Genomic DNA, 27,789 nt, shown 5'->3' with positions numbered 1-27,789 from the left:
CACACACACACATACATACATGTACACACAGACACACACACACAAATTTTATCCCTTGTTCGATTCCAACATATACACCAGAAAAACATAATACAGTTGAAATCAGCCATTTTTGCCTTTGAATTTTGATCATGCTAACTCGAGTGCTCTGGAGAACCACAAAATAACTGTTAGGGCCACTTGTATTCCATAAGCTGTCCATTCCTGATATTTGACCTAATCATAAAGTGTGTATGTGTATGTAATTTTTGCAGTTTAGTGAAATGGCATTTGTACTATTAGCTAGGAACTATTTTGATTTTGGGGGAATATTGTTTCCATTAGAAAATAATTTGGCTCTCTGCCTCCCAAACAATATGCCATGCTTCTTACAATAGGTTCTGGAATGTTCTCCAGGACTCAGGAAGCATCTTTACTTCCCAGGATTTTTGGACAGTAGATGTAACCTTTTCAGAGATGATTTAATTAATATACCTTAAGACAAACGCTGAGGCCAGTCTTCTCTAACATGGTGCCACCTGATATGTTGGGGCTGCAAAAACACAGCTTCGTTTCTGGAAGGTACTAAATCAGGGAAGGCTACCATAGGCACTTGCACCTTCAGACAGGACCTTCGTTGTCTTTCTGTGGAGCGTAACTACTTATTGTAATGAGAAGGAACACACCTGGATGTATGTATCTGCTCATGTACATGCACACCAGCCAGCCTAGGATAACTAAAACCTTGAATATAAATAGATTGCAGCCTGAAAGTCAGGGTCATGAATCTGTCTTCCACTCCTCCCATAGCTAAATGTTTAAAGTGTGAGCTAATTAACAGCTTGATAGCATGATACGGAGGAGCATGCTAGATAAGCAGCCTGCAACTTATATTAGAGAAAATTGAATTGACCTGTGTACATCACATTTGGCAGGAAAAAATAATTTATAATCACACTAAGTTAAGTATCAGTAGTTATCAGTTATCACAGGTCAGTTTGAGTTAACTGGCTTCCTCCTATCTTTTGGGGTTGAATACTTTTTGATTTTGTCAGTCTGGCTATGTGAGCAAGCTGCTTGACCATTTGTGACTCACAATGCCACAGCAGATCCTTGTGTAAGTGTACTTGCTAAAGGTTGCCAGAGGATAGCCAAATATTTGGGCTTCAGAGGCAACATTTTACATTCCTAACGCTTCTTGTTCAGAGAACTTTCTATGAAGGGAAGGACACTGTTGGAATGACTTGATGTACAAAACTTTTCTGATATTTTAATTTATTTAGAATTGGTCTGGAAATCTGACAGAGATAGTGAATGTTTTGAGCAAGTGTATAGGAATGGATTGTTAGCTGTTACTCCTTCAGTAATAATTAAAAAGTGGCGTAGGAGTGTTTATATTCCAAAGATTGATCCAGACTTAAATTTTAATTTAGTCATGATAGCATCTTATTGATATGGGTTTAAGAGGAACTGATTACTGATGGAGACATGAGACCTATTGTCTTAAGGAGTTTATATGGAATGAGTATAACCCATTGTTTCCAACCTAGAAGAAATTACTCTGCCTTAATGCCCTACCTGACTAGATGCATGGCTAGTAATACCAAAACATCACTGGAGGGTGTTAGTTGGAATACTCATTGAGCATTTGGGAATCCGTCTGAACTTAAAGTCATCAGCCTGGAGGTCTCAGGGAATCAGAGACATCCTTAGATGGCTCCATTGTGTTTCATATATTCACTCTCCCCATGGCTTGTGGTTTGTACATTTAAATTTTTTAATAATATTTTAATTCCTAATAATGTTTTTTTAATATTTTTATGATTGCTCTTGTATATTTTTATATTTGATTGTTGTGCACTACTTAGCCTCATTTTTTGTGAGATGGGTAGCCTTATAAATTTGATTAATTAATAAATAACCCCCCACCCCCAGCTCCCTAACATAAAAAGATCCTACCCACTCCAGGAGCCCATGAGGACCCCAATTAAGATGGTGACATTATGTGGCCTATGGGTTACCTCTAATGTAGGAGTGAAAGCTGGAAGCCAACTGAGCAAGGAAAAGCTGATCAAGGAACAGAAGAATGGTTAAATGTTAACCACGTTGCTCAAATCTTCAGATGGTTGGATATCCTGAGACTGCTACCTTAAGTATCTTCTAGTGACACGGGAAACTTGCCTTTCCTTGCATGCAATCAAATGTAACACAGAATGGCAGACATAAACGGAGGGGAATATAGATTCTGGCAGCCTGGGGTTTAATCAAGATACTTTCTGAGCAGCCAACTCTCTCTCAGCTGTCATTAGGACACTCTAGCTCGCTACTCCCCTCTCAACCAAGCATAAACCAGATGCCCATTATTCTCAGCAAATGGCTGTAATCACCCTGGCTAGACTTGAAAAATTACCAGGAAAGGTAATTGAATGGCAAAAGGCCCAGAATGTGGATGGTCTGTGCTCATTTATCAGCAATGCCAACCTCTCCCTGCAGGTGCCTGGAGGGAGGGGAGAAAGGGCTGTGTTGATTTGCTTGGTTTTTAATTGCAGAGATGATATTCCCTTGGCTGATTCATGAGTCAGCTCTGCAAACTGAGATTATCAAGAGCAACCCTTTCTAAGGCAAAGCAATCAATTTAGCAGCTCACCTTCTTCAGCATATTAACCATTTTTAAAGCAAAGCAATCAATTTACCAGCTCACCTTCCTCAGCATATTCTCCCACTCTAGGGGAAGGCCAGCCTGAAAGCACTATAGCCACTTCAGATCCTACTCGTTGTAAAAAGACCTTTCAATGCAGAAAGTCAGTGCTCACATACTTCTAAAAGTCAAGAGTCACTTCAATGATTCAGATGATACTCTATGTATGTCAGTCGTACGAATGTGATGAGCCAAGGGTTCCTTTGGTCCTTTTGAAAAGCTGGATTAGATTATTTCCAAATATAGTAAAGCCGCATGGTGCCATAGCTTCTATAGCCCCCCCCCTCCATCCTTTTGTTAAGTGAGAGTTTGGCCCTGGCAAGATGGCAGTACTCTAAAACAGTGATCCCCAACCTTTTTTACGCCGCGGCCCGGTATCCCCAACCTTTTTTATGGCGCGGCCCGGTACCGGCATTAGCTGGGCGCCGCCATCTTTTTTTGATGAAAAAGTGCTTCCGGTGACCTCACCGGAAGCACTTTTTCATCAAAACAAGATGGCGGCGCCCAGCAAGCCAGCGGCCCGGTAGGACTTGTTCCACGGACCGGTGGTTGGGGACCCCTGCTCTAAAAAATGCACATTGTAAAGAGCAGGTACATTTACCAAAATTCAGCAATTCTCCCTTTTTTTAAATAGTGATTTTTATTAAGGGTTATAATTAGAGTACAGTAATTATAAAACTAATACAAATTAAAAATAAATAAAAAGAAAATAGAAGGTGAAGAAAAGAAAGTTAGAAAAATAGAAAAATCTTTCCTGCTTTTCTTTTTCCCATATCCCACAATAATAAATCCACAAAACATTAACATTTCAGTCCTGGGTATCCATAAAAATGCATTAAGGGTTACCAGAGATAACAATATTGCAGCTCCCATAGGATGCACTGTCAAGCTTCTGATCTGTGTTTGGCCTTCATATGATGCACAAAGAAGTTCTAAGATTCATTAAGTAACAGCGAGATCTGAATACATAAGGATCTTGTATCATTTTTTTTTGGGGGGGGGCAGGGAATCACACTGGTAAACAAATCATCTCAATTTTATCTCTCGCAAACTCTGCTAGTCTTTCTCGGGTTCAATAACCTTCCCACATATGAATTTCAATTCCCAGAGTTCTCAACCAGCATGGCCATTGCTAAGAATTCTGGGAGTTGAAGTGCACCCAACAGCAATATAGCCTGTCTATTTTTTTCCTGAATTGATACATGTGACATGCCCACATATCCCTCAACTTTTGGCACAATAATGGACATATACAGAAATGCCCTCCAATGATAGCCTGTGGATATCACAAACTGCTTAACTGAGGTTGTCAGAAGTTCAAATCAGCATCATCAACAGGGAGGGATACTTGAAGTTATAGCTTGACATTATTTGGGGGATCACAAGTTTTCCACCCTTGTTTTATTTATAATGGGTAATTATCCACTGATAATTAGCATTGCCTTTTTCACATCGGTTTGGTAATGTTGAAGTGCTAATGGAAAAGACATGAAGGAATAGAAATTGTTGTAAACTGAGCACATACAATATGCACTGAAACAGAATTTAGCAATAAGAAAAATAACAACCCTGAAACAATAGACGGTTCCTAATGTGTTGCTTCTAACTCTGAAACACAGCCAAACCCAAACTGGGGAGATGTTTAATGAGAATCTGGAATAATTTTCTGTTCTTCAATCTGCTGTTAATTACTCCAATATTTGGCATGCTGCTTTATCCTAAACTAAACTTGCAGTTATGGTCCATCTAGCCCAGGACTTTCTACAGTTGATTACCACTGACTAGTGACAATATCTTGAGCAGAAGAGATTTTCAGCCTTATCAGGTGATTCTAGAGAATGAACCTGATAGTCTACAGTGAAGGCGCTCCTCACCATTTTTCAATAAACTTCCCTTTCTCTTCTGCTGACCTCACTAATGAATGTGGAACTTAATCCCGCCAGGTTCTCCCAAATTCTGCTCTCCATAGTGCTCAAATGGCATGCTCAAAGAGTCAGACAAATGTGTTAAATTGCTCTCCATTGGATAATCGCTGATAGGGCCACTCTGCTATTTAAAAAGGAGATGGCTCAACTTATAGCATATATGTGCTCTCATGCTCATTTAACACCTCTTGTCTGCAAATCACCAGTTTCTTTCAGATGCTCAAGATAATGCCAAAGTGATGTTGCACAATCATTAGCACTTGAATTATTTAACTGTTCCTTGAAATGGCCATTGAGCTTCTCTTATTTTCTCTCCCTGCCTTTAGTTCCCAGAGAGATTATTTCCTATTGAACTGACATCACTGCTCCATCTCCTTAATAGCTTTATTTTGGGGCTTCAGCAATTGCCTCCCTTGCAATAGTTCAAATGACCTTTGAGCAGCTGTTTGGTAGGAATGAAGCACGCTTAGGCCCTCCACTTGTCCCAAATCGTCTCAAAGTTCCCTATTTCTCAGTCATACTCCTCTGCTGCATTGCCCAGTGGTGTCTGAGACTCACCACCTGCATGCTGACATTAAAACTAGCCCAATTGTCTGCTACAGCTCCAATGTTTAATCAATGTCTTGTCTTTTGCAGCTGTCAAATCCAAGGTCATGCAGCTCACGCCTACATCTTCTTCAGTTGTATTTCACATCAAGGAAAGGCCGTAAGATTTCTGCCTCTCTGGGGAATAAATCCACAGGATCTGAACATCTCCAAATGCCTTGCCTATCAACAGCTCAACTGTGGGGGATAGGAAAGTATCCTAAAATAATCATCTGAAAAAGAATTATTTTCCTGCTCATGAATCTGGCTAATTCCTTCCTTATTCATAATGTTTTCCAGATATGATTCCTAACTTCTGGATTTAGAAGTGGTGGGCTTTCAGCCTAAGGACTAGAGCAGTGATGGGCTAACCTTTTCAGCTTGGTGTGTCGAAAATCAGGAAAAAGTGTAGCCTTCCTCGGGTCGTGTGTCACTTCAAGAAATATCAATAATTTGGTTTATGACGGACTGGGCTGGGGTGATCACACAGGGCTGTGAAACTTGTCTCCCTGGTCTCAGGGCTGCAGGTGCAGGATGTGGGGATCGGAAGGCCACCTTACAGGGCTGTGAACCTCATGGATCTCCTTTCCTCCTGTAGCGTTCCTGAGGTAATGAAACTGACAAACCTCAGTTTATGGTGGTTAAAACTGGTTCTCTGCTGCAAAGATCTTGCGGCAGCGGTGACACCACGCCTTCACGCAACAAGCAGGGAGCAGGGATTGGAGCAGAGCACAGGCAGCCTCTAAATGTGCAGGTTTTCCCCACACCAACAGGCGTGTCAATCAAAGTGCCTCGGCGTGTCACTCAAGTGATCAAAGATGATAGTTCAGTAAAGTATGCTTTTGCAATGTATGGAGAGAGGGACTACCTCCAACTCCAATCTCTACTACCGGTTTAACACATTTGCTTTTATAAGGTTCATACCATTAAGATCCTCCTGAAATTTAAGCGAAAACTAGTTTTGTGTGTAGAAAAGTAGCCTCCTTTGATCTGGCCCTTCACCTATGGCTGTAGAAAAAAAAAAACAGTACAAGGATGCTAGTGCAGAGAACAGGCTGTCCCATGGAAAGAAAATAAAAGCGTTAATAGGATTAGAATTTAGTTTCAGTTCCTGAAGTCCTCCCTTGCATGATTGTAGATCATTTCCGAGATGCCATATGAAATAAATAAATAAATAAATAAATAAATAAATAAATAAATAAATAAATAAATAAATAAATAAATAAATAAATCCCTGAGATGAAAACTTTGGGCATGTTTAAATAAAGAATGAAGATCTGGGCAATGGACTTCAGGCTGTTACATCATCTGGCTTTGCCTGAGAAAATCAAACTAATAAATCAGCAGCTTTATTCCCTGTGAGCGGAAATTCACTGTCTATGTGTGAATTTCTGATGTTCCATATACACGACGAGCAGAATGTTCTTTCTTCCAATCTCTCCTCCTTCAGGACTCATTTCTAGCCTGTGCACCTGCGAGATGGGTTTAAGCATACAGATTCCATTTTCTGGGCTGCTGGAAAAGAGTCCTAATTGGGCAATAGATGAGATTGCCTTGCCCCATTATGGCCAATCAGATATTTGAGAGCAAGTACAAATGCATTCTTTAAAGAATTCATTGACCTTTTTTGGGGGGGAGGGGAGGGTATTAACATATGTATAATGTATACATAAATCAGAGAATTTCTGCATGTGGCATTCTGCCACACAGATATTGTTAAACCATATAATACATTACCACAAAATCAGGCAGCCCTAAAGCTGAATATAGCTGGGATATAGAATGTTTTCTGTGCCAAAGGATGCATTTGGCTTTCCAAAGGTGTGCTAATAGGGGGTGGGGTGGGACATACACCCACAAGTAGAGGATGATCACCAGTGGGGGAAAAAAGACAGGGATTAAATTTCCACTTAATTAAAATTAAATATAGTTGATATTTGATTTCCTGTTCATGTAATTCACCTCTTTTCCCTTGGGCATATTAAAAATTAAACTTTGATGACTACTTTTGCAGATCTTTCAGAAGCTGCACCCAAGTTTTTCAGAGGCCCAATCCAGGCCTAGGAACTCAGGCTGCACATCTGTAAAACAAGCTTCATCTGCTTCAGTAGATTTATGTTCATAGACTAAGTATAGTTTCCTCAGAACCTAATCTTATTCTCTCCAAAATCAATTCTCAGAAACATAACAGAAGCGTTCCAAAGGGGAATTTCTATCTCCCACTTCTAGTGCAAATGAGTCTGCTCACTCTAGGTAACATATCCCACTAAAAAAGAGAGATAAGATCCTAATTAATTCATATTGCCTTGATATGCCAAGAAGCTGCCCTATACAGGTAGCCCTCAACTTACAACAGTTCATTTAGTGACCATTCAGTGTTACAACAGCACTGAAAAAAATTGACTTATGACCCGTTTTTCAATGTTACCACCTTTGCTACATTCCCATGACCAAAGTTGATCAAAGTTCAGATACTTGGCAACAGGTTCATACTTAAGACTGTTGTTGTGTCCCAAAGTCACGTGGTCACCTTTTGTGACCTTCTGACAAGCAAAATCAATGGGGAAGCCAGATTCACTTAACAACCAGGTTACTAACTTATCAATTGCAGTGATTCATTTAACAATTGTGGCAAGCAAAGTCGTAAAATGGGGCAAAACTCACTTAACAAATGTCTTAACCGCAGAAATTTGAGGCTCAATCTTGTGCATACATTGAGAACTATCCATTTTTCCAATATGTTATAAGAACGCCCATAGTCCGTAGAGCAAGCACTCTTGTTTTCAATTGGTATAAAAATGGTACAAAAAATGGGTTATAAATGCTGTAATCTACAATCAATAATCCTGCCTAATATTCCCTAGGAGTTCTTTCAGACTTCGGTCTCTGCATACCACAAATCAATGGGCATTGTGGACCTAACCTGTTTTTTTTTACACTTAGCCATTTTTATTTTGGGGGAAAGAGAGAGAAAGAGAGAGAAAATGAAGAAGCAATGGGAGGTTACAAATGGGAGATATTATCGAGATTACTTTAAAATGCTATGAAAAGATACAGTAGCTGCACTTGAAACATCAGCCTCAAAGCATCTTCAGCATTTACCTAAGTTATCTGAAGCAAAACCTTTCCTTCCTTGTTAAGATCAACCCATTCTAGTCTCAAACAGCTCCCCTATAATTGGCAAAATCCTTTCTCTTGTTTGGCCTAATGTTACTTCTTTATCTATCGTGGTTTCTTAGGGATGCAAGTAACACTCTTGTCAATTTTGCAAAGGTTATGCAAATGAGTCCATTCTTTGAATGCTACTGGCACTCCTAACTGATATTAACTGCACACTGATTAGCATTTCATTTCTCCTTCCCATCTGCTCCATGCCCCAAATGATTTTTCCCCCTGAATAATCACTTGATCATGAAGATGGATGTGATCAAGGACAGTTAATAAGTACAAGACAGCTTCTTTCCTATCAATCCTTATGAATTACATTTAACTATGTGCAAATCAGTAATTGGAAACGATTCTTGAGATCACCTTTGTCTTAATGCCAAAATGGCAAAAACCCAGGCAAAATCTTTCTTGCCAGGTATCTAATCCCAGTTATCACTTCTTTATAAACAAAAGTTTATTTTTAAACAGAAATCAGCTTGGCCTAAAACTGAATGCCATGGAGATTGTCATCTAAACAGTATTATTAACCATCATAATTAAATTCCTCAGTAAGGGTACATTAAATTCATTGAAATATTTATACCGGGGTGTCCAACCTTGGCAACTTTAAGCCTGGAGGACTTCAACTCCCAGAATTCCCCAGCCAGCTAAGCTGGCTGGGGAATTCTGGGAGTTGAAGTCCTCCAGGCTTAAAGTTGCCAAGGTTGGACACCCCTGATTTATACTATAAACTGACATCTTTCCAACTACACTAAGAACCAGGGTGCAGTAAATATCAAAATGTATACTTTCTAGAACTTTGCCCAGTGGTGGGCTGCAACTGGTTTAACAACTGGTTCTGTGAGTGAATGCAGGGTTCAAAATACAGCAATTTGAAGCTCAACTGTTTACCTTCTAGGACATCCCCAATAAGTAGAACTCAATAAGTAGAGGCATGGAAATCAGCTGTGCCGCGCAAATCAGTTGAGCCAGAAAGACGGAAATATAGGATAGGATAGGGCGGGTGCAGGTGGACGGGGCCAGCTGATGGTTGGAACTCCCAGATCACTAGAACCGGTCCGAACCAGCGGAAGCCCACCACTGACTTTGTCCCATGTTTTGCATCTCAAAAAAATTAAGCATAGGAATGCATGCAGTCACAGCAAACTGTACACAAGGATAACTAATATTAAGGAAACAATGTTTGCAAGAGTGCACTCCAGAGTTTTAAAAAAAAAGTAATTTTAATAAAAGAAGTAAATAGAAAAATGCATGTGAAACTGGGGTCGAATTAAACCTGCGACACGAAATGAAGAGTTATGAAAACAGCAGACAGATTTGCACTGATTCTGCACAAACTTTTTCCCCTCTACTTGCAATGGCAGGTGGGGGGGACATGCAAAGAGTTACCTGGAAACTTTTGACATTCAGATTTTTTTGACCCTCAGTGGCCACTTTCAGCCTAGAATCCAGTCCTTTCATCAACGATTCTGTATTACGGACATATTGCAAATCCCGGTAGGTCCGAAGATCCAGCACTTCCATGGATTGGGAGATGTTTTGTACCTGCTCAATGGAAAAAGAATACCAACGTTAGATTGGCAAGATCCCTCAACTAATAGTATGGATCATTTTACAGGATAAAGAAAGCCAGTAGTAACCCAAGAACTCAGACAACTCTCTTCCTCAAAGGAATTTTGCATGGTAATGGATGAAGGGGCATTTTTGAACCCAATAATTTTGGAGCAAATATACTGATGATTTCCCCTTAACTTAATGACAGATGTCCTACTTGGGACCAATCCACAGCAGGCAAATAGGCAGAATCAAGCAGGATCCTTCCAACTATGTTTTTTTCAGACCAGCCCCCACTAGTTTTACAGACCAGATTGTTTCATATTCCTGGTTCAATAAGCTCACAGTGAAGCATCCTCCTCTGGGACCTTAGTTGAAACCTGCCGTCTGCAGCACCAGCTGGAATTCCAGCTCCTTTTGCCTGCTTTGCACCCGTGAAATATGGATGATAATGGAACCAGATGGAGCTGAATACTGATGAAAAGTGGAGAAAGGGAAGACAATGCTCCTTTAAACATTTGCCTTTGAAGGAAAGAGACATATTTAGGAAGGAGTCCCCCGCTTCCATCATAGAGGGCAAAATATGATCCAGATTTGGCTCCAAACAAAAGCATAGGCACTGGAGCGTAAACAAATTGCAATGTTCTGGGTGAATCTTTGTTCCAAACTTGAAGGGAAACTCTTTTTTTTTTCATTTTGTGCATACCCCAATTCCTTATCATCATTGCCTTTTTACAGGAGGATATATGCAGCATCACTTACCATGGTTTCCATTTTTGTAATAATATATGGGAATGACCTTGGGAGAAAGGAGGAAGAGGGACAATCAGGGGAATGGTCATTTAAGAGGTAGTTTTATCCTACAGAAGGAATGCAGGCATGGCATATATCTCAGGAGGGATTGAAATTTAGCTTCCTCGGCTACAAAGGGAACGGGGGAGAAATGTTCTTTTAAATTTGAAAGGTTTTCCTTTACAATAAAGTAGTTCATAAAGTCAACTTAGTCCATCCAGTCATGCTTTCTGTTTGGACGACCATGCTAGGCTGGTAGCTTTATGTGTTTTCTATATCCTTTGGGGATTAACTATTGTAATGAAATGTAGGAAGGGGGTGAATTCCAGAAAAGAGGCAACTCACTCCAGATTTTATGTGTGGGAGAAAGAGGGTGAAGATAGCCCCTTCCTTATAGTTCATAGAGTATATTGCAGTTGCAAATGGAGACTTCAGTCTGATAAGATTTTGTCTAAAGGTGTGAATCAATAAAGAACTCAGCTTGGAAGAATCACCAGGTGTCATTCTTGGCTTTGGGCATGACAGCTATGACTGCAATATGTAACCTCTATAGAAGAAGGGGTGACAGAACCTGGGGGCAGAGTTAAGAGAGGCAACAGTTTAGAATCCCTACATAGCCATATGAAGCAACAGTCTAGAATCTCTACATAGCCATAATTAGACTAAGTCTACCTCCCCTTGAATTGTTAACCCTTATCTAACTCCAAGCGGGTGCTGACTATTAACTAAATAGATTCTTGTGCATAGGACATTTAGCAATAAATCAGTTTAATTGGGCCTTCATGTATGGACCTGGTCTTTTGCACCTGACAAAATCTAAGGACCACACTCAGATTTGGGCACACTATATCTCCAGGACATTCTCCAGGGAGCTGTAATTTTTTTATACTTCTAGAATTGGAGAATAGAACAAAGCAGAACAGAACAGGCATGAAGAGAGCTGATCCCTAGAGTGGTCAAGGGTGGGACATGACTAAATGGCTGATGGAGATGACTTCTAGAATTTGCATTTATGATCCCTTTTATGGAGTTTATACTAAAGTAATAAATACATGCGGTGCATATGTTTTTCTATGTCATATATTATGACTATTTTAGTTTTCTTTCTATCCAAACTACAATAATGAATAAATCTAAACATTTTTCAAGATAAGAGGTAGCCTTCACAGCCTACTGAGCCACAACATCCTAATCAAGATAAATATCAACCAAAGTTAGCATATTGTGCAAATGCACCTGCTAAATCAATACCTGACCTGGTTAAAAACTTTGCAGGAATTCAGCCAGTATTTCATGATATAACATTGCTGTTGCTGGTTGGTAGACCACAAGGTTTTGTTTGCACAGAACTAATAAAACTCCATACAGCACTTTATCTACTGAACACTGTTTTCTTATTCCCCCATCAAATAATCCTACCTAATTTTTCCTTTCTCCCACCTTCCTACAACAGTACTTATTTATAAAATGCCTTCACAGCCATTTTCTTCATTTATCTATCAGAGTTTGCAGTAATATTGCATATTCTTAAAAGTACAACAATCTCTCTCTCTCTTTTCCCTTTGCCTAATCCTAGGGACTCTGCTCCTGAGGTGGCAGTTATAAATATCTACCTATCTGTTAAGTTGGGCCACAGGGACAAGGTAAAGGATACTGCTGTCTAAGAAGGTCCTTCTCCTAGCCAGTAAGACTGGTTTCTTGAGCCCCTTGGCCTTTTGGTATTGGATGATTTCAATTGAGGCCCTGGGAATGAGTTTGGGTACAGTTTTTGACCTCTACAGTGATTATTGGCTTAGTCTGGCTTAACACTCTGAGATGGTGACATCTTGGGCCTTATTTTCTTCTCTGAGGTAGTATATAGTGATCTCAGTATGTAAGGTATTTCTTTTAGATTTTGCCATAGCCAGATCATTTTCTGATTCATATGGAATTAACTGACACTTCTGACTTTTGCGGAGTAAAAGGGACTCCACAGAAGATTATTAGATGATGTACTCAGAAGTCTCATTGCTTTGGATGAATTCTGGATTGGGGTTTTTGGCAGTGATTTCAAGAGCAGTGTCTAGTTTGCTTGTTTTTTTTTAAACAAGTTTTATTCAGTTTTCCACATTTTAACATCTCTTTTTAGTGAACAACTTGATTACAGGTTTCACATATACATACAAATATGACCATAATTACATATTCCATTTTATATCCAGTTTCTTATCTTAACAATGCTTTTATACATTTTCTATTTTATTGTATTATTCCAAATACTTATCTCATTATTTTTCACTTATAGTAACTTCATAATCATTATACTTTAGTACTTTTAACTGTCACATTTGTATATTCCATTCTAGTTAAAAAACACTTCTTCTATAAATTGGTTTCCCCCCCGAAATATCAATATAAGTGCCACCTCTAAGTTACATATTCATTAATTTTCACCCCTTTTAAATCCCATTAAACATTTAGCATTATTACCTAAAGCATTAAACTTAATAATCCCTTTAAAACTACATAGCATATATAAATCAGATTCTGAATGGGTTTCCCCCTTTTTAATTTCATTAATTTTTTCAAAAGAGAAGGACCTATTAATCTACTCAAACAGTGAAACAATCCTAAACCCTAAGGTTAATTCCATTTCAGCTCTCCTCCTATATCATTTCATTTATTTCAGTATATTTAATACACATATTCCATTAATTATTCCATTCATATTTAAACAAAAAGAAAACCAACATTCCAATCCTAAAAATATTTCAATATATTTAATAAGCTTATTCCATTATTTGTTACAATTATCTCTATGCATAAAGAGGAAGATCATTAGATTCCATTATCAAAAAATAACAATTCTGTTTTCCATCTCATCAATCTATATGTCCCTATTTCATAACTATAAATTTATTTATATTACCCCCAATACTTTGTAGAATCCCCTTTCTGAATGTTAATCACCCATTATCTCTGTCTAATTAAGCAATATTTCCCTATTTTTTTTATAATTCCCATATTTCTTTGTTCCCAAATCCTGTTTGTTGTCCCTCTTTTCCCCTTCTCTTTTTTCCTTTATTCTTTCACTCCAGTTTTTAACACCCTCTCTATTTATAGCTTTCTTCCGCCCTTTGAATTTCTGCTGACTCTTTTTCCCTTTTTAAATTTTTCGGATATTCCCCTTTTCATTGAATTTCTTCAATCTCCTATATTTATTTCCAATTCTCAATGATCACTAAAAATGGCCTCTTCTATAATTTGTTCTGCCTCCTCTTCTGCCTTTTGTCTGTGTTGTTCATATTCTGCAATTGCATTTTCAATAAATTTTAAAGCAAAACTCAGCGATTCACCTCGTTCTTGTAGTATTTCTTTCATTTTTCTAAGTTCCATTTTTAATGCCAGAAGAGATATCGCCATTTTACAACTTTCTAATTAGCAATTTAATCCAAATAGTGTCTTTAAAGTTTATTTCCTCTCAAGTGTTAAGCCTCCAATGCCAAGTCTATATCAGAATCAACAATTAATCCAAGGGCAGAATCTTCCTATTTCTTTCTTTGTTACAATGTTTCAATTTTTCAAAGTTCTTACTTTATTGTTCTTACTTTTTTCATACAGTTTTAAGAAACAGAGTCTTCTAAAAGAAAAACAAATTAAGTTTAGCTTAGATGGCACTCCTTGTTATGATAATTCTTCACCCCCTCTTTTCTTTTTTCTTCTCTATTATTCAGAGCTTTTTAAAACCACAGTTTTCCAGAAAAAAAAGATCAAATCCAATTAATATTAAGTTTCTTCTTTAACAATCTATAGTTCAGCTTTATACTGCCTATATAGAATCAAAATATACTTATCCAAATTGATTATATGATTCTCAGCTTCTACCTTTTATGGTTCAAAGCCCCACCGCTGTCAAAAACAATTCACTCATTTTTTTTCCTCTTTCTCTTTGCCACTTTGAATCCTTTCTTAAAAATTCTTTGAAATGTTAATCCTGGGGGTATCTTCCATTTAATTATATTGTCCCATTTCTCCTGCTGTTCATTTCTTTCTCTCTCTCCTGCACAATCTTATTCCAGTCTAATCTTCCCCTTCAGGGTGGTCATTTTAGACCACCACTTCAGGCATCTTCAGGAGGGAGTAATTGCCAAGCCGGGGAGGGGATTTGCGACTCCCCTCTACCCAGCTGATGGTCTCCCCTTCCTCCGCCACCCCTACGAGGCAGCTTCTGCCCCAAATGGTCGATTGGGGCTCCCCGACGCCAAAGCATGGACCAGAGCCATGCACAATTGCGGCAAGTGATCTATCTTCGGGGAAGCTCAAAACCGGAAGCCCAGTTTGCTTGTTTTTGACAGATATCACCCAGTTTCTAGCATTCCCTTCATTGGTAAGGTTGGGGGCAACTATAGAGTGTCCTGAGAGAAACAATTAATCTGGGAACTTTCAGACAGGGTTCAAACCTAGATATGTGATGGAGATGGCATTGTTTGCTCTTTGATTATTTAAATGGGGATAGTCTGCTCCTCATATTCCTTTTATATCTCTTAGTATAATTGATATGATTTGATATAATTGACCATGGCATTCTCTCAGACCCCTGGGAGGGCTAGGACTGGAATCACTGCTTTATGCTGGTTTTATTCCTGTTTTAATGGGCTCTCAGTAGTTGCGGGCAAAGAGAGATTGCCCTTATAAATGTTCCTTTGTGGGGTGCCCAGGGTTCAGTTCTGGGAGAAGTAATCTATATAGTATCATCAATACACTGAAGCTGTATATCATCAGTGCAGGAAAAGCCATCTATGTCTTTGTTCCACTCTCTGGAGGCAATTAGATGTAAATGGAATGAAACATTTTGAAGCTGACTTGTTGCTGTTTGTACATCTAGGTGTTCTGTTACCTCAATATGATCATTTGATAATTGAAGGGTAGGGCTATGTCTTGAGGGTGGGAGGCTCCTGGACTTGTGGCTACTGTTGGACAGACTGTTGGAGGTTATGGCAACATAGGGATTAGCCCAATATTGAGGCCCAGCTGGGATGAAAGGATCTCACAACTGTAATTTCTGTCTTTATATCTATTTGTTTGGACTATTATAATGTGCTCCACAGAACTCTGCCTTTGAAGACTATCCAGAAGGTCCATCTGCTGCTGAATCCAATAACCTATTTGTTAACTAGCAGTGTTGGTTATTAACATATGAACCCAATGTTGTAGGCCCTGCATGGCTTCTGGTTGGTTTCTAAGTGCAACTCCAAGTGCTGTTTTTAATCTATAAAGCCCTATATGGCCTAGTATCTTCAGATATACCACCTCCAACTAGAAATAATCCACTTGGTCCATATATCCCAGGAGGATAACAGATAACAGATAATCAGAGTTGGAAGGGACCTTGTAGGTCATCTAGTCCAACCCCCTGCCCAAGCGGGAGACCCTACACCATTTCTGACAGATGGCAGCCCAATCTCTTCTTGAAAGTCTCAACTGATGGCGCTCCCACAACTTCCGAAGGCAACTTCTATTGTTCTCACTGTCAGAAAGTTTCTCCTTATTTCCAAGTTAAATCTCTCCTTGTTCAGTTTCTATCCATTATTCCTTGTCTGGCCTACAGGCGCTTTAGAGGAACTTATTTGGTTCTTCATTCATTCCACAAGGTGAAAGAGACTTTGTAATTGTTATTTTTCAGTATCCATTTGATACAACAAATCAGACCTGCCCCCACATTGCTGCCTATTCAGATAATATTAAAAATGGAGGTCTTCTGAAGGCCTGAAAGGTTGTGGTCTATGCACTACTGTGGATATTGATATTGTATTGCCTTGTGATGTCTTAAATGATTTATATGTTATGGGCTTAGTTCTTAATTTTGTGTTTTACTGGGGAGGATTTATTTACATTGGCTTGGGTTTGTCTTGTCACATACTATTTTTATTAATGGCTGAGAGTCAGATTTGATTATAGTGGGCACAAATCTGATAGATAAATAAAATCCACAATTGATTTGAGGAGTTGCAGACAGATATTGCTTATCTATCCCCTTGCATTCTGAAGCTCTTTTTTGCCTTGAATCTAAAGTTCTATGCAGCCCAAATTCATACTAGCCATGCAAGGAAAAAACAGAATTAAGGGCCTTTTTGTAAGGCATGCTAGCTTTCTAAAGCTGAGCCCAGATTCTCCCATCACATGGCAGCTTACAGGTTTTAGCTGCAGCAATGGCAAAGACTACCTTTTCATCTGTTAAGCTGCCTGGTTGATGGTTATAATTTTAATTTCCTCACTTTCCACATAAAACAAAATGATGTCATGGTGCAGGAAGAGACTAGGAAGCAGCCTTCTCATTGATTTTTCAGATTGTACCCTTGGTTGGGTTGGGCTGTTCAGAGGGAGTTTTGTGGAATCAGAACTGCTGAGAGAAGAAAAAGCATCATGGCAGCCATTGTGAAACAGATGGCAGCAGGAAATGAAAAGAGGGAAGCTGATTGTGGTCTCTGTGATAATTAACCACTCCCACTACCTCAATATTTCAGGTTCTGCTTCTCTATATAAGAAACTGACATATGAAGGAGCATTCAGACATATATTGCTCCCTGGGCACTTGAAAGTGGCATAGCTCATTACAAGCTAATTATTTCTGTCTTCTTGCTTGTTTTGGTTCTAACTGGATCTTTCGTGGGATCCATTTATATAATAAAGCAAGCACAGAAGGCATTTTGACTTATTGGCAAACAACAAGAATTGGACTCGCTCTTAATTGAGTTTGTCAAGGAAAGACTTATATTCTTTCAGCATCAATTCCCTGAGCAGCAGTAAATGTATTCCTTTCCATTCTAGCTGGATGGAAAGGAAGGGAAGGGAAATCTTCTTAGTTTTTGCCTTCTGAAGCATGCAAAGTGATTGAAATAAGAGAGGTATTTATAGATCAGCTAGAAAACAGGAATTCTACCGATGTACCTCTGTGTTTAATAGGGCTTCTCCCAGACTCTTGTCTTATTATGATTCAAGAAAATAAGCTGCAGATTGGTACACTAATTTGAAGGCCTGCCATACCTCATTCCATCTTGTGTTCAAAGCATGCCCAGCCTATTTTATTATTAACACACTTTCCTTTTGCAATCTCATTTCATATTACTTCTAGGTCTTTTTCACATCAAGTCCAGGGCTTTCCAGTTCAGTTCAAGCCAGGTAGTGACTAAGCCGAGAGAATCCAGCCCAGGCTATCAGAAAATCCTGGGCCAATTAACACCTCACTCATACAGGCAGCTCTCAAAGTGGGCACCTTCCTTCTTGCCACATGTCCAGCACTCAATCAGTTTATAAATGACAATTTAAAAAAATTAAAGGAATACAAAAAAGTGTCTCGGTCTAATGCAATCCATGAATTTTTTCCCTTATAACTGTGTGCATTTGTTTTTGGGTTTACAAGGAATTTACTGTGCTAATCCAGTAAATGTATAGGTGTAATGGGCTGTTTCTGGGAAGCAAATGCTTCTAAAAGTAGCTTCTTCTTTTTTTTTTTTTGAAAGAAATGTAATATTTAGGATATTACAGTGTATTACTGCTGCTTTGCAGGCAGAGATGAGACTGATGAAAGTGCCGGTGAAGTTGCAGAGATATGTAGTGGATCCTAGCATCAATTAATCAATCCCCAAATGTCTTTTGGAAGCCATTGAGCTGAGTGAATTACCTGGTTCCAGAAAGCCCTAAAGCAGAACCACCGCTAGGTTCTTTTTTAGCAGTAGACATTAGTTTCCCTACAAACTTCAATGAGTTTTGGTAGCTACAACAAAGTAGGAATGGAGCACTGAAAGGTTTCAGGAATATGCTGCCAGCAGATCCTTTGAAGCATGAAGGGGTGTCCAACCCAATTTTTGTGTCAGTACAAGAATCAGGTAGATATGCTGTCAAAATGGAAAGGGATAAGATGGGCTTCACTAGGACAGGAAAAACACAGAGACATGGTGAAAAATGGTGAGGTGGTTAAATTGACAGTAGTCAATCCAGAAATTTAGCAAATGGAGGGATAAAGGATGGGTGGTGCAGGTTATGCAATTTCAAAGGCATTTATAAGAGAGAGGCAAATGGTGAGAGTCATGACATCATGATGCAAGCTCCACCTCCACCCCTTCTGAATATGTATCACATACAAAAAGGATGAGGCTTGCATTACTACACTTATATTGTCATTTTGATGGTAGCACTGAATCTTGGAAATGCCTATGGCTTCTGATTTATCTGAGCCATGAAGATTGCTTTTTCTCATGAGATAGGCCTTTTCCATGCTGATTCCATGTTTTCTCAATAGAACTGAAGCCACTCCTACATCACTATTACCGTAAATAACCAATAAAAAGGTAGTCTGCTTTGTGAGACATTGAAATTATTATAATACGAACTGTATGCTACTAGCAATTAACCTGCATTATAATTGCTCTATATAGGTCTTTTATAGAAACATTCCATTCCTTTTGAGAATAGTGCACAAATTTCGTCCCTTTTTCCACATGTAAATGTATATAGATATTTATCATATTTGAATAATGGCCAATTATATGCTTCCATTTGATCATGGAAAGATAAGTAGGAACTCTATGAAGTCAATCAAACTGAATTGGGTGTGTGTATTGTGTAATTCTGAACATTGTAGAAAGGCAGACATTGGCTGGACCTGTAAGAAAATGATTATTTTTATACAATATATTGCTACCTTCATTAACAAGTCACATATATTAAAGGCAGTACATTGTTATTGGTATAAGACCACCAATATTTGTGCAACATCATGACATACTGACAATGAATGGCTTCATGCCATGTTTGTATGAATGGACAAAAGATGGAGCGTTTGAGATCTATAGTGGTACCTCAGTACTCATTGTTAATTGGTTCAATGACTACTAAAAATGATGAGTAACAAACAATTTTTCCCCATAAGAAATAATGTAGTGAGTCACAAGGCAGCTGACAATGACAAGTTCTAGCTTGTACATTGAGTACCAAACAAACAATGAGTACTGGGACAAAATGTTTGTGTCAAAGTGCATTGAGTACCAAATTCAACAAGTTTCAAAACAGTTGAATATCTGCTTTGTAAGGTACCACAGTACTCAAAGCAGACCAAAAAAATAAAATAAAAATGGCATTTTGGTGGGAAATTATAAGATCCATCAAACTTTGTTGGAAGTGTAAAATATATGGAGACTGGATTGAGCCTTCTATATTTATTATTTTAAAGATATATGTTATGATTGTAATGTTTTATGCTGTAAGCCACCCAGAGCCAATTTCGTTAAGATATGGGAAGCAAATAAATTTGATAAATAAATAATAAAATAATAATAAAAACTAGAGAATCAGTGCCCCGTTGGATCATCATTTCAGAGATATTTCCTTACCAGATTCCTCAATAACTTCTACAGTGACAAAGCTTCTAATATACTGTTTTGGGAACAGTTGAGATACATTCAGAACCATATCTGCCTTGAAAATAGCCCATGTTGAACTATTAGTACAGGAAATGTTTTATAATTTTGTATTATGTAATAAATTGTTTTACAATAATCTTCATATCATAAAATGCTTTATAAAATGTGCCAAATTTCAATTCCATGGGAATCATGGACCTTGCATTTTAAATGCATTCTGTAAGTTAACCTATTTGAAGTATCTTGTTCCAAAAGTTTTGCCCTATGGTGCATTCTTTTACCCAGTTAAAGATTACAGGAATCAGTGTTTTAGTAGAATATAGATTAAACAGTAAAAGTGCTAAACCTCCATTTGTTTCAACGCTGCTGAATCACCGCATAAGTGTGTGTGTGTCAGGGGAAATACTGAAGATGTTTTCTTGCCCTTAGCATCACACTTCCAGCTTCAATTTCTCCATAAAGTGTCATGATGGGGAAAGAAGAAGTAAGGTTACCACTTGAGTGACTGAAAGCTTTATCTTTTTATCACAGGAAATACCTCCTCAGAAATCTTAATGAAGATACACAAGGGTCAGTCTCAGTGTTTAGACAGAAAAGGTCCAAGTTCCTCTACCTTTATTAAAAGAAATAAAGGGCAAAAAGTAAACCAGATGCAGTGTGACTGGGGAAAAAAAAATCTTAGAAAAGTTTCCCTTGATTGTCCAAGGTTCACATAACCCACCATCTCAACTGTAATGGCCTGCCCCACCTTGACCTTCGTTTCTCGCCATTTTGTTTCCCTGTCCAGCAGGCTTCCATTTTGGATTTGGGCTCCTTTGCAGCATAGAAGGCTAGCATCAATGGCTCTATTTCAGTTTGAGTCTAAGTGAACCCCTTCTGCTACCTCCTGGGATGTTGTGCACTTTTTAGCACCATTATGTAAACGTTTCTAAGAACAGGCTTCCCTCAGCACATTTTTAAGACTCAGCATTGCAACTTTCTGCTCAATTCCCTTCAGCTGGTACTTGCTTTCTTCCTCCTTCCCATCCATTACTGGAGTATAGCTTTTTATTTATTTATTTATTTATTTTACATGAAGCAGACGTTTTCCCTCTTCAATTCAGCACAACACAAGCTATAAAGCTCTTTTATTTCAGGAGCCTTAAAGAGACGATTGCAATTCGTATTCTTTAAATGGATGTTTATTTATTAACGTTGCCCTAGTTGGTACTTCACAGCCATGGCTGTGGCCTCTGAAGGCAGCTATTTAAGAGGCATTTTGCAGCATGTTATAATAAAAGTTTAATCGGCTACCAACCCCCAATTTCTTTATATATGTAGGGGTAGAGGAGGAGCAAGGGCGCATGACAAAGCAGGGAAAAAAGACACGAAGCACAGCTTGCATACAAGGCTATGGAGAGTCATTTGAACACATGCACACACATCTATGCATTAAGTAGTGGCATTCACAGCTTGAAAATGACATTGAATTCAATATTAGTGACAAGGGAGAGGGGTACTCTCTGTCTCCACTTCTTTTTTTTTGGAGATAACCAGAACTTAAGTATAATTAATTATTCAAATTAATCCCAACTAAAGAAATGGCAACCTTGGTCAATCTAGTGATTGCTGAATGACAGTCCCAACATTTCTCCCATCGGCAAGCTGGTTGAGGTTATTTGGCATCATCTCTAGGATACTTGTGCTCCATTCTTAATAGGGGCACCGTTGCAAGAAACCAGAGCGCAGTTTATTCTTAATATTCTTCCTCACATTTTAAGATTAAGGGCAGGACTTAAGGAGTCAAAGAGCAAAGTTCAAGATCATCACTCTTTGGCTGAGCTTCTGATAGCAAGGCTTCTTATCAAGACCTAGTATAACCTTCTGGAAGACACATAGGTCTCCTTGAATTCTTGTAGCTTAGTCTTTTTTAAAAAACAGTATCTCATATGCTATGATTTATCCTTGATTCAGCCTTTCGTGCATCCTGCGCTCATTCTCTGTAACAGGTGGACATCCTTAAGCAGCTTTTGGATATCAGGAGGGTAACACTTTAGCCTGATTTGTAGATGACAACTGTACGTTTAAATTAAGACTTCTGTCTCTGGAGTTGTGTATTCCAAGTTCAGTTCAAAGATATAGGAGCAATGAAAAGAGAACAGAAGTAGCACTAAAGGTAGTCATGGAACCACAGTTTTTTAAATAAAAAAAAACAGTGCTCATCTTTTTACCATTCTGTTGAGATATATTTGAATTCTATTCAAATGAGGGTAATGATTTCTACATTTGTATTGCTACATATAAATGAACTTGGGCATATTTTTCACGAAGTTGCATCTCCACGTTCTATTTCACCCTCTTCATACTGATCTTATCTCTCCAAAGTGATTGGAAAATGAGGCTCAAGTCTCCAGAGAAAGCTTAGGACACATAATAAACAAACAAATGTGTGTTTGTGTATTAAGTATGTCCCAAACAAGTTCTGTAGAGAATATTGGTGCATGCAAAGAAGAATTGAAGACTTCAACTATGAATCCTTCTGGAGGATGTAAACAAGCCTTGCATTCTCCACTTGAGCTATTCTTTTAAGGATCAGTTGTCAGAGCCAAGCTTGTTGGTTTATCTATGAAAAGGGCAGTTTCCTTCCTTTATCTATCTCCCTTCCAAGTATTTCTATCTCAGTCAAGGTCAGAGAGTCACTTTGCAACCTGAGCCTCCTGGGCGCTAGAGGAAATTTATAGCTATGTTGTTCTGCATCATCACATGGAAAGCTTTTCTCACTGGTCCTCGGCAAAACTGCCTTTGTGGCTTTCTATGAGGAGAGATATCTGACGTTGGAAAAGATTTATCTTGAGCAAGACAATACTAGAAGACAATTCCTTTCCTTGGACTTGATAAACGCTTCCTCCCAAAGTGAAGCCTATATATATCTGAGATGTAAAGGTCACTGGATGGATTACTCCCTTAAATTGCCCGGCCATGTAATAGATGAGAGAAGGAACAACAGCTGCCTTCTTCAAAAAAAAAAAAAAAAAAAAAACCTATATCTTTCCAGATAGTAAAGTCAGCAGTGGCCCTGTTTGTACCCCTACTGTCACAAGAATCAATGACATCCTATCTTTGAAACTTCCCCCCAAGAGACAGGTCAACTCATACCACTTTTTTAGGCACAAGCTGAAATCCTTTTAATCGGGTTGTTGTAAGTCCCATCAGGTAGACCAGACCAAAACAATAACTATAACTATATTTAATAGAGACAGGTTATAATAACAGAACTTTGCAAGCCTGATTGTGCTGTACATCCTACTCCTCACAGTTCAATGAATTACTGAGATGTCTGCTTCTAAACTTTATCTGAGTGTTCTGAACTTTAAAATGCTTTAGCTCTTTTTGCCTAGACAAAGGTTTCTGCATATTTCTGTCAAGGTCATCTCCCTGACTCACTACAGATGTTCTAAAGCAGATTATCAGATATCAGCCACAAATCAAGATGCTTTAAATTGTACTACTGTCCTGGATAGTGGGTTGGATTTGGTAGCTTTAATAGCTCCCTGAATTTTAGAATACAATAATTCTAGGTATAGGTAAACTAGAATTTTCTATCAGATATGACTGTGACTGATCAACTAAGGTGAATTTTTGAAGGAACTACAGCAACCAATGGAGCATTGACCATCACTGATTACTAGCTTTGATAGTTATGACTATCTAAAGCAGGTGGTCAAACACCCAGCCCATGGGCCAGATGTGTCATGTGCTGGCCATGCTCATGCCCGGTTTAGCGAAGAGAAAAAAAGTCCCGATATGTGTGACGTCACCGTGACGACGTGAGTTTGACACCCCTGACCTAAACAAACAAACACTGATAACAAATCTTACATTTCAATTGCCAGGGAGAAAAATATGGAGGCTACTGTTTTTCTGTCCAAGCTTGTGAAGTCGCCAAAAAATTCTGTTTGGTTATTATATGACCAAGAAATCAGTGGGACCTCCATACTACCACTATTTTCACTTCCTAATCTTCCATAAAGAAGCCAAACTATTATAGTTTTCAATATTAATAGATCTCTCTGTGTGTATGCCTTCAATAATTTTTTGACTCCTAGCAACTCCCTGGATTAGTCCCTGAAGTTTTCCTGGCAAGGGTGTTTGTTTGTTTTTTAATTGGTTTGCCTTGGCTCCTTCCTAGAGTTGACAGAGAAGGACTGGCCCAAGGTCATCTCCTGGCTTTGTGCCTAAGATAGGACTAGAACTCACAATCTCCCGGTTTGTAGCCCGATGCCTTACTCACTACTCTCATCGATCTTTGCCATTCTTGAAATGCAAGATCACCATGAGCCAATCTAACTTCCCGTCTCTCTTTCCAGCAGACTAATAGGGGAATTGAAAGAATTTCATTCAATCAGTCCTCTAGTTCTTGAGCTACAATTATTCAATCTCCTTGGTCCCATCATTTTTTTAAGAATAAAGAAAATAAATTGGTAGCATTTCTAGCCTCCTTCCATATGCTTTTCAGTAAACAATAGTCTGTTTCTATTTGACAGTTTGCAACAGCAACAATTAAAAAAAACAACCTTAAAAGTTGCTTTATGAGGAGTTTTCAGTGATGATTCATGGCAAACTAGATGTCCCTAAAGGAGCAGGGGGGACAACATTGTGGCAAAGATCAGAAATGAAATCTGGCCAGTGAAATCTCTCCAGAAAAAGGAGAGATAGTGAGTTGCCCACTTGTACTCCAGATAGTTGCTCTTTATGAGTAATCTGAAGGAATTGAGATTTTTGTGGTCTGCTCATGAGTTGAACAGCTGGGAATGATGAAATTTCAATCAAGCTCACGGCCATAATGCAGTTAATATGAACATAAGGGTATGTATGAGCCTCATTTATTAAACACTTTAAGATATAACTGATTTATGGCTAAAGACAGATTTTCTGAGTAGCAAGATAAAATTTCTACTTGGTGAGGTTTTTTCTGGTTTATAACCAGGGATGGGATTCAAAAATCCCAACCGCCAGTTCTCTGCCCGGTTGCTGGGTAGGTGTGGCCATGGTGGGCATGGCCCACCGGAACTTCCAGGAGGGCTATTTTTTGCCTTCCCCAAGAGTCCAGAGGCCTCCCTCGGGCCTCTGGGAGGGTGAAAACATCCTCTCTTGAGTTCCAGAGTCCCTCCAGAAGCTGGAAACAGGCCCATTTCTGGACTTCCGGAACTTCTGGGAGGGCCATTTTTTGCCCTCCCAGAGCCTCAGTGCAGACCCTGCACTTACCTGCATCCAAAATGGGCTGCATGGAGACTCCTGGGAAAGGAGGGGTGGGTGGGGCCAGTGGTCAGTTCAACTACCGGTTTGGCGAACCAGATGTAAATTTCACCCAAACTGGCCCGAACTGGCTGAATCCCACCTCTGCTTATAATGGAATAAAGAAAAAAAGATTTAAAACTTGGCAAAAAACTTAACAGGAGTCAATGTAAGAAATTTAAAACAGATGAAGGGGATAGTTATTTTGAAAGTTTTTTTCTTTCTTTCTGAAAATGCCTTTGAATAAATCGGAATTTAAATAGACTAACAAACTGGACCTTCATGTCTTTGTTTACTATTAAAGAGTGTAGATAATTAATGGATTCTACAAAACAAAAGATAAAAGTAATACAAGTTAGATTGTGATGCTGCCTATAACTATGGAGACATTGACTGTGATGCTGACTATAATTAAGGAGTGCTACTTGAGATGAAAATATTAAGGGAACAGAAAAACAAAGTAAGGTGAAAAGGAAGGGAAGCTTGCCTTTCTTTTTTTCCTTGGAGACACCTTCATTTTTGGATTATAATATCATAATGGCAATCATCAGAAAAGTGGCAGAAATAGAAAGGAACAGAGTATCGCTAGAACAACCAACAGAGAGGAATTACTCCAGCTTTGCTTCTGAAATTATCTGAGTAACTGGGCAGTAAATTAATGGAATCATTTGATTCTAAATTGAAAGTGTTTGAAAAAAAATGGATAAATGACTTGTCAAAATGAAAAAGGAGATGAAAGAAAAAGGTAAGAATATGGAAAACTGTAACAAGAGTCTGGGGATGTAAAACAAATCAATTGCAAATTGGAAATTTTCAGAGTAACACAGAAGTTATAAACAGAGAATTGGGAAAAAAATAGATAATCTGCCTCTACTGGAATTGAGAAAGATCTTTGAGATTTTGAGCAATGCCATAAAGTTTTATTAGAAGAAAAATATTATTAAAATTTTAGTCCTTTTATTGACACGAGGATTAATTAATCAGAAATATAGAATAAATATTAGATTTTTGAGAATAATGTTCCAAGGACTGTTTTGATGCACTTTCTCAGGAAGAAGACATAATATCAAATCTTGTGGCAGAATTTTAATACAAGACTGAAAAATGATAATATAGATATAATTGTTTTTAAAGAAATTCCTAATAGAATTTTACATAAGAGAAAAAGGGGAGAGGGGTTTTGACTGGGAGATTAAAGCAGAAAAAGGACAAATTTCAATAGGACAAATTAGAAGATGTGATTTTTTTAAATTGTTAAACAGCAGGCATTTCAAATGAATTCTGTTCAGGTGATGGATTCAGTCAGTTCGCATCACTTTGGAAGAACCAGTTGTTAATTTTCTGAGCAGTTTGGCAAACTGATTGTTGGAAGAAATCGTTAGGGCAGAGAACCAGTTGTTAAATTACTTGAATCCCACCACTGAGATGAGGGAATTCCTAATAAAATTCAAAGAGGAATTTAGGAGACTCAAATGGAGGTGCCGTACATAAAAATTCCAACAGGTCCAAGAGGAAACTTATTGGTATGATACTGAACTAGGCACTACAGGTATTGATTTTCTAAAATTTTGGCTTGATTATGTGTTACAAATGATTAACATGGAATATAAATGAAGTACAAAAAACAGGAAAAAATCATTTGATAAAATTAAATGAGACACATGTTTTTTAAATAATGACATTGTCAAGCCCCAGGGAAATCAGGAGATTCAGGCTGTTCAAATGAGTATAAGTATTTATTTGCAAGCTTAAACTCTCTACAAAAATCTGAGCTACTAACGGTCAAGGGAAATGAGCAGAAATTAAGGCATTCAAGGTGGGCTGGACTTAGAATTCTCACAGGCACACAGGGACACATCACTTATGATGTGTTTGACCCCTGCCTCGCACTCAGCCTGGTCATCTCCTACAGAGGTAAAATATTTGATTGATAAAAATTTGGGTGAAAAATGTACTTCAGCAGCAGATGGAGTTATTCTTTATATGAATATCCAGATAAAACTAGAACGTGTACTGACTTGGTGAACATGGTAGACTTGTTGGGGTAGAAATTTATTCATTTTATTTATTAAATTTACATGCTGCTCATCTTGTGGTTCAAGGCAATTCTGAGTGGCTTACAAGATAATAAAAAATACAGATATAAAAACAATTCTAAATATAAAAAAATGATTGAAATTATAAAAAAAATTAAGAGTTAATTTGCACAGGATTAAAACTTTGATATTGGGAATTTTTGCCCAAAATGAGGTCCAAGTATGATTTTATAAAGGACTTATCGAGAAATTAATAGATTTTTCTTATGAAAATTGATGTTTGATAAGAGATTAGAATGGTTTCTCCACAATTGGTTGGAATTTTTAAGAAAAATATTAAAATTACTCAAAGCAAATTACTAAAAAATTGATTTGAAGGA

General features: G+C 38.2%; 1 protein-coding gene across 3 annotated transcripts in view; it reads right to left on the bottom strand.

Moving 5' to 3' along the window:
* Positions 1-27,789, bottom strand: part of OLFM2 (olfactomedin 2) — a 275,974-nt gene that overhangs the window by 38,314 nt on the left and 209,871 nt on the right. For 2 of the 3 annotated variants that reach the window (XM_087956555.1, XM_026673847.2), the window contains exon 3: positions 9,745-9,903. In XM_087956555.1, coding sequence (XP_087812681.1) covers positions 9,745-9,903 — 159 coding nt within the window. The remainder of the gene's footprint in view (positions 1-9,744; positions 9,904-27,789) is intronic. The other variant, XM_026673848.2, reaches the window with a different exon arrangement.

This window comes from Notechis scutatus, chromosome 2, assembly GCF_049901735.1.
Source record: "Notechis scutatus isolate UNSWTSFEM ecotype Mainland chromosome 2, rNotScu1.2, whole genome shotgun sequence".
NCBI classification, from domain to species: Eukaryota; Metazoa; Chordata; class Lepidosauria; order Squamata; family Elapidae; genus Notechis; species Notechis scutatus.
Note: the sequence above shows the minus strand (reverse complement) of the source record. Positions and strands in the feature narration are given on the sequence as shown.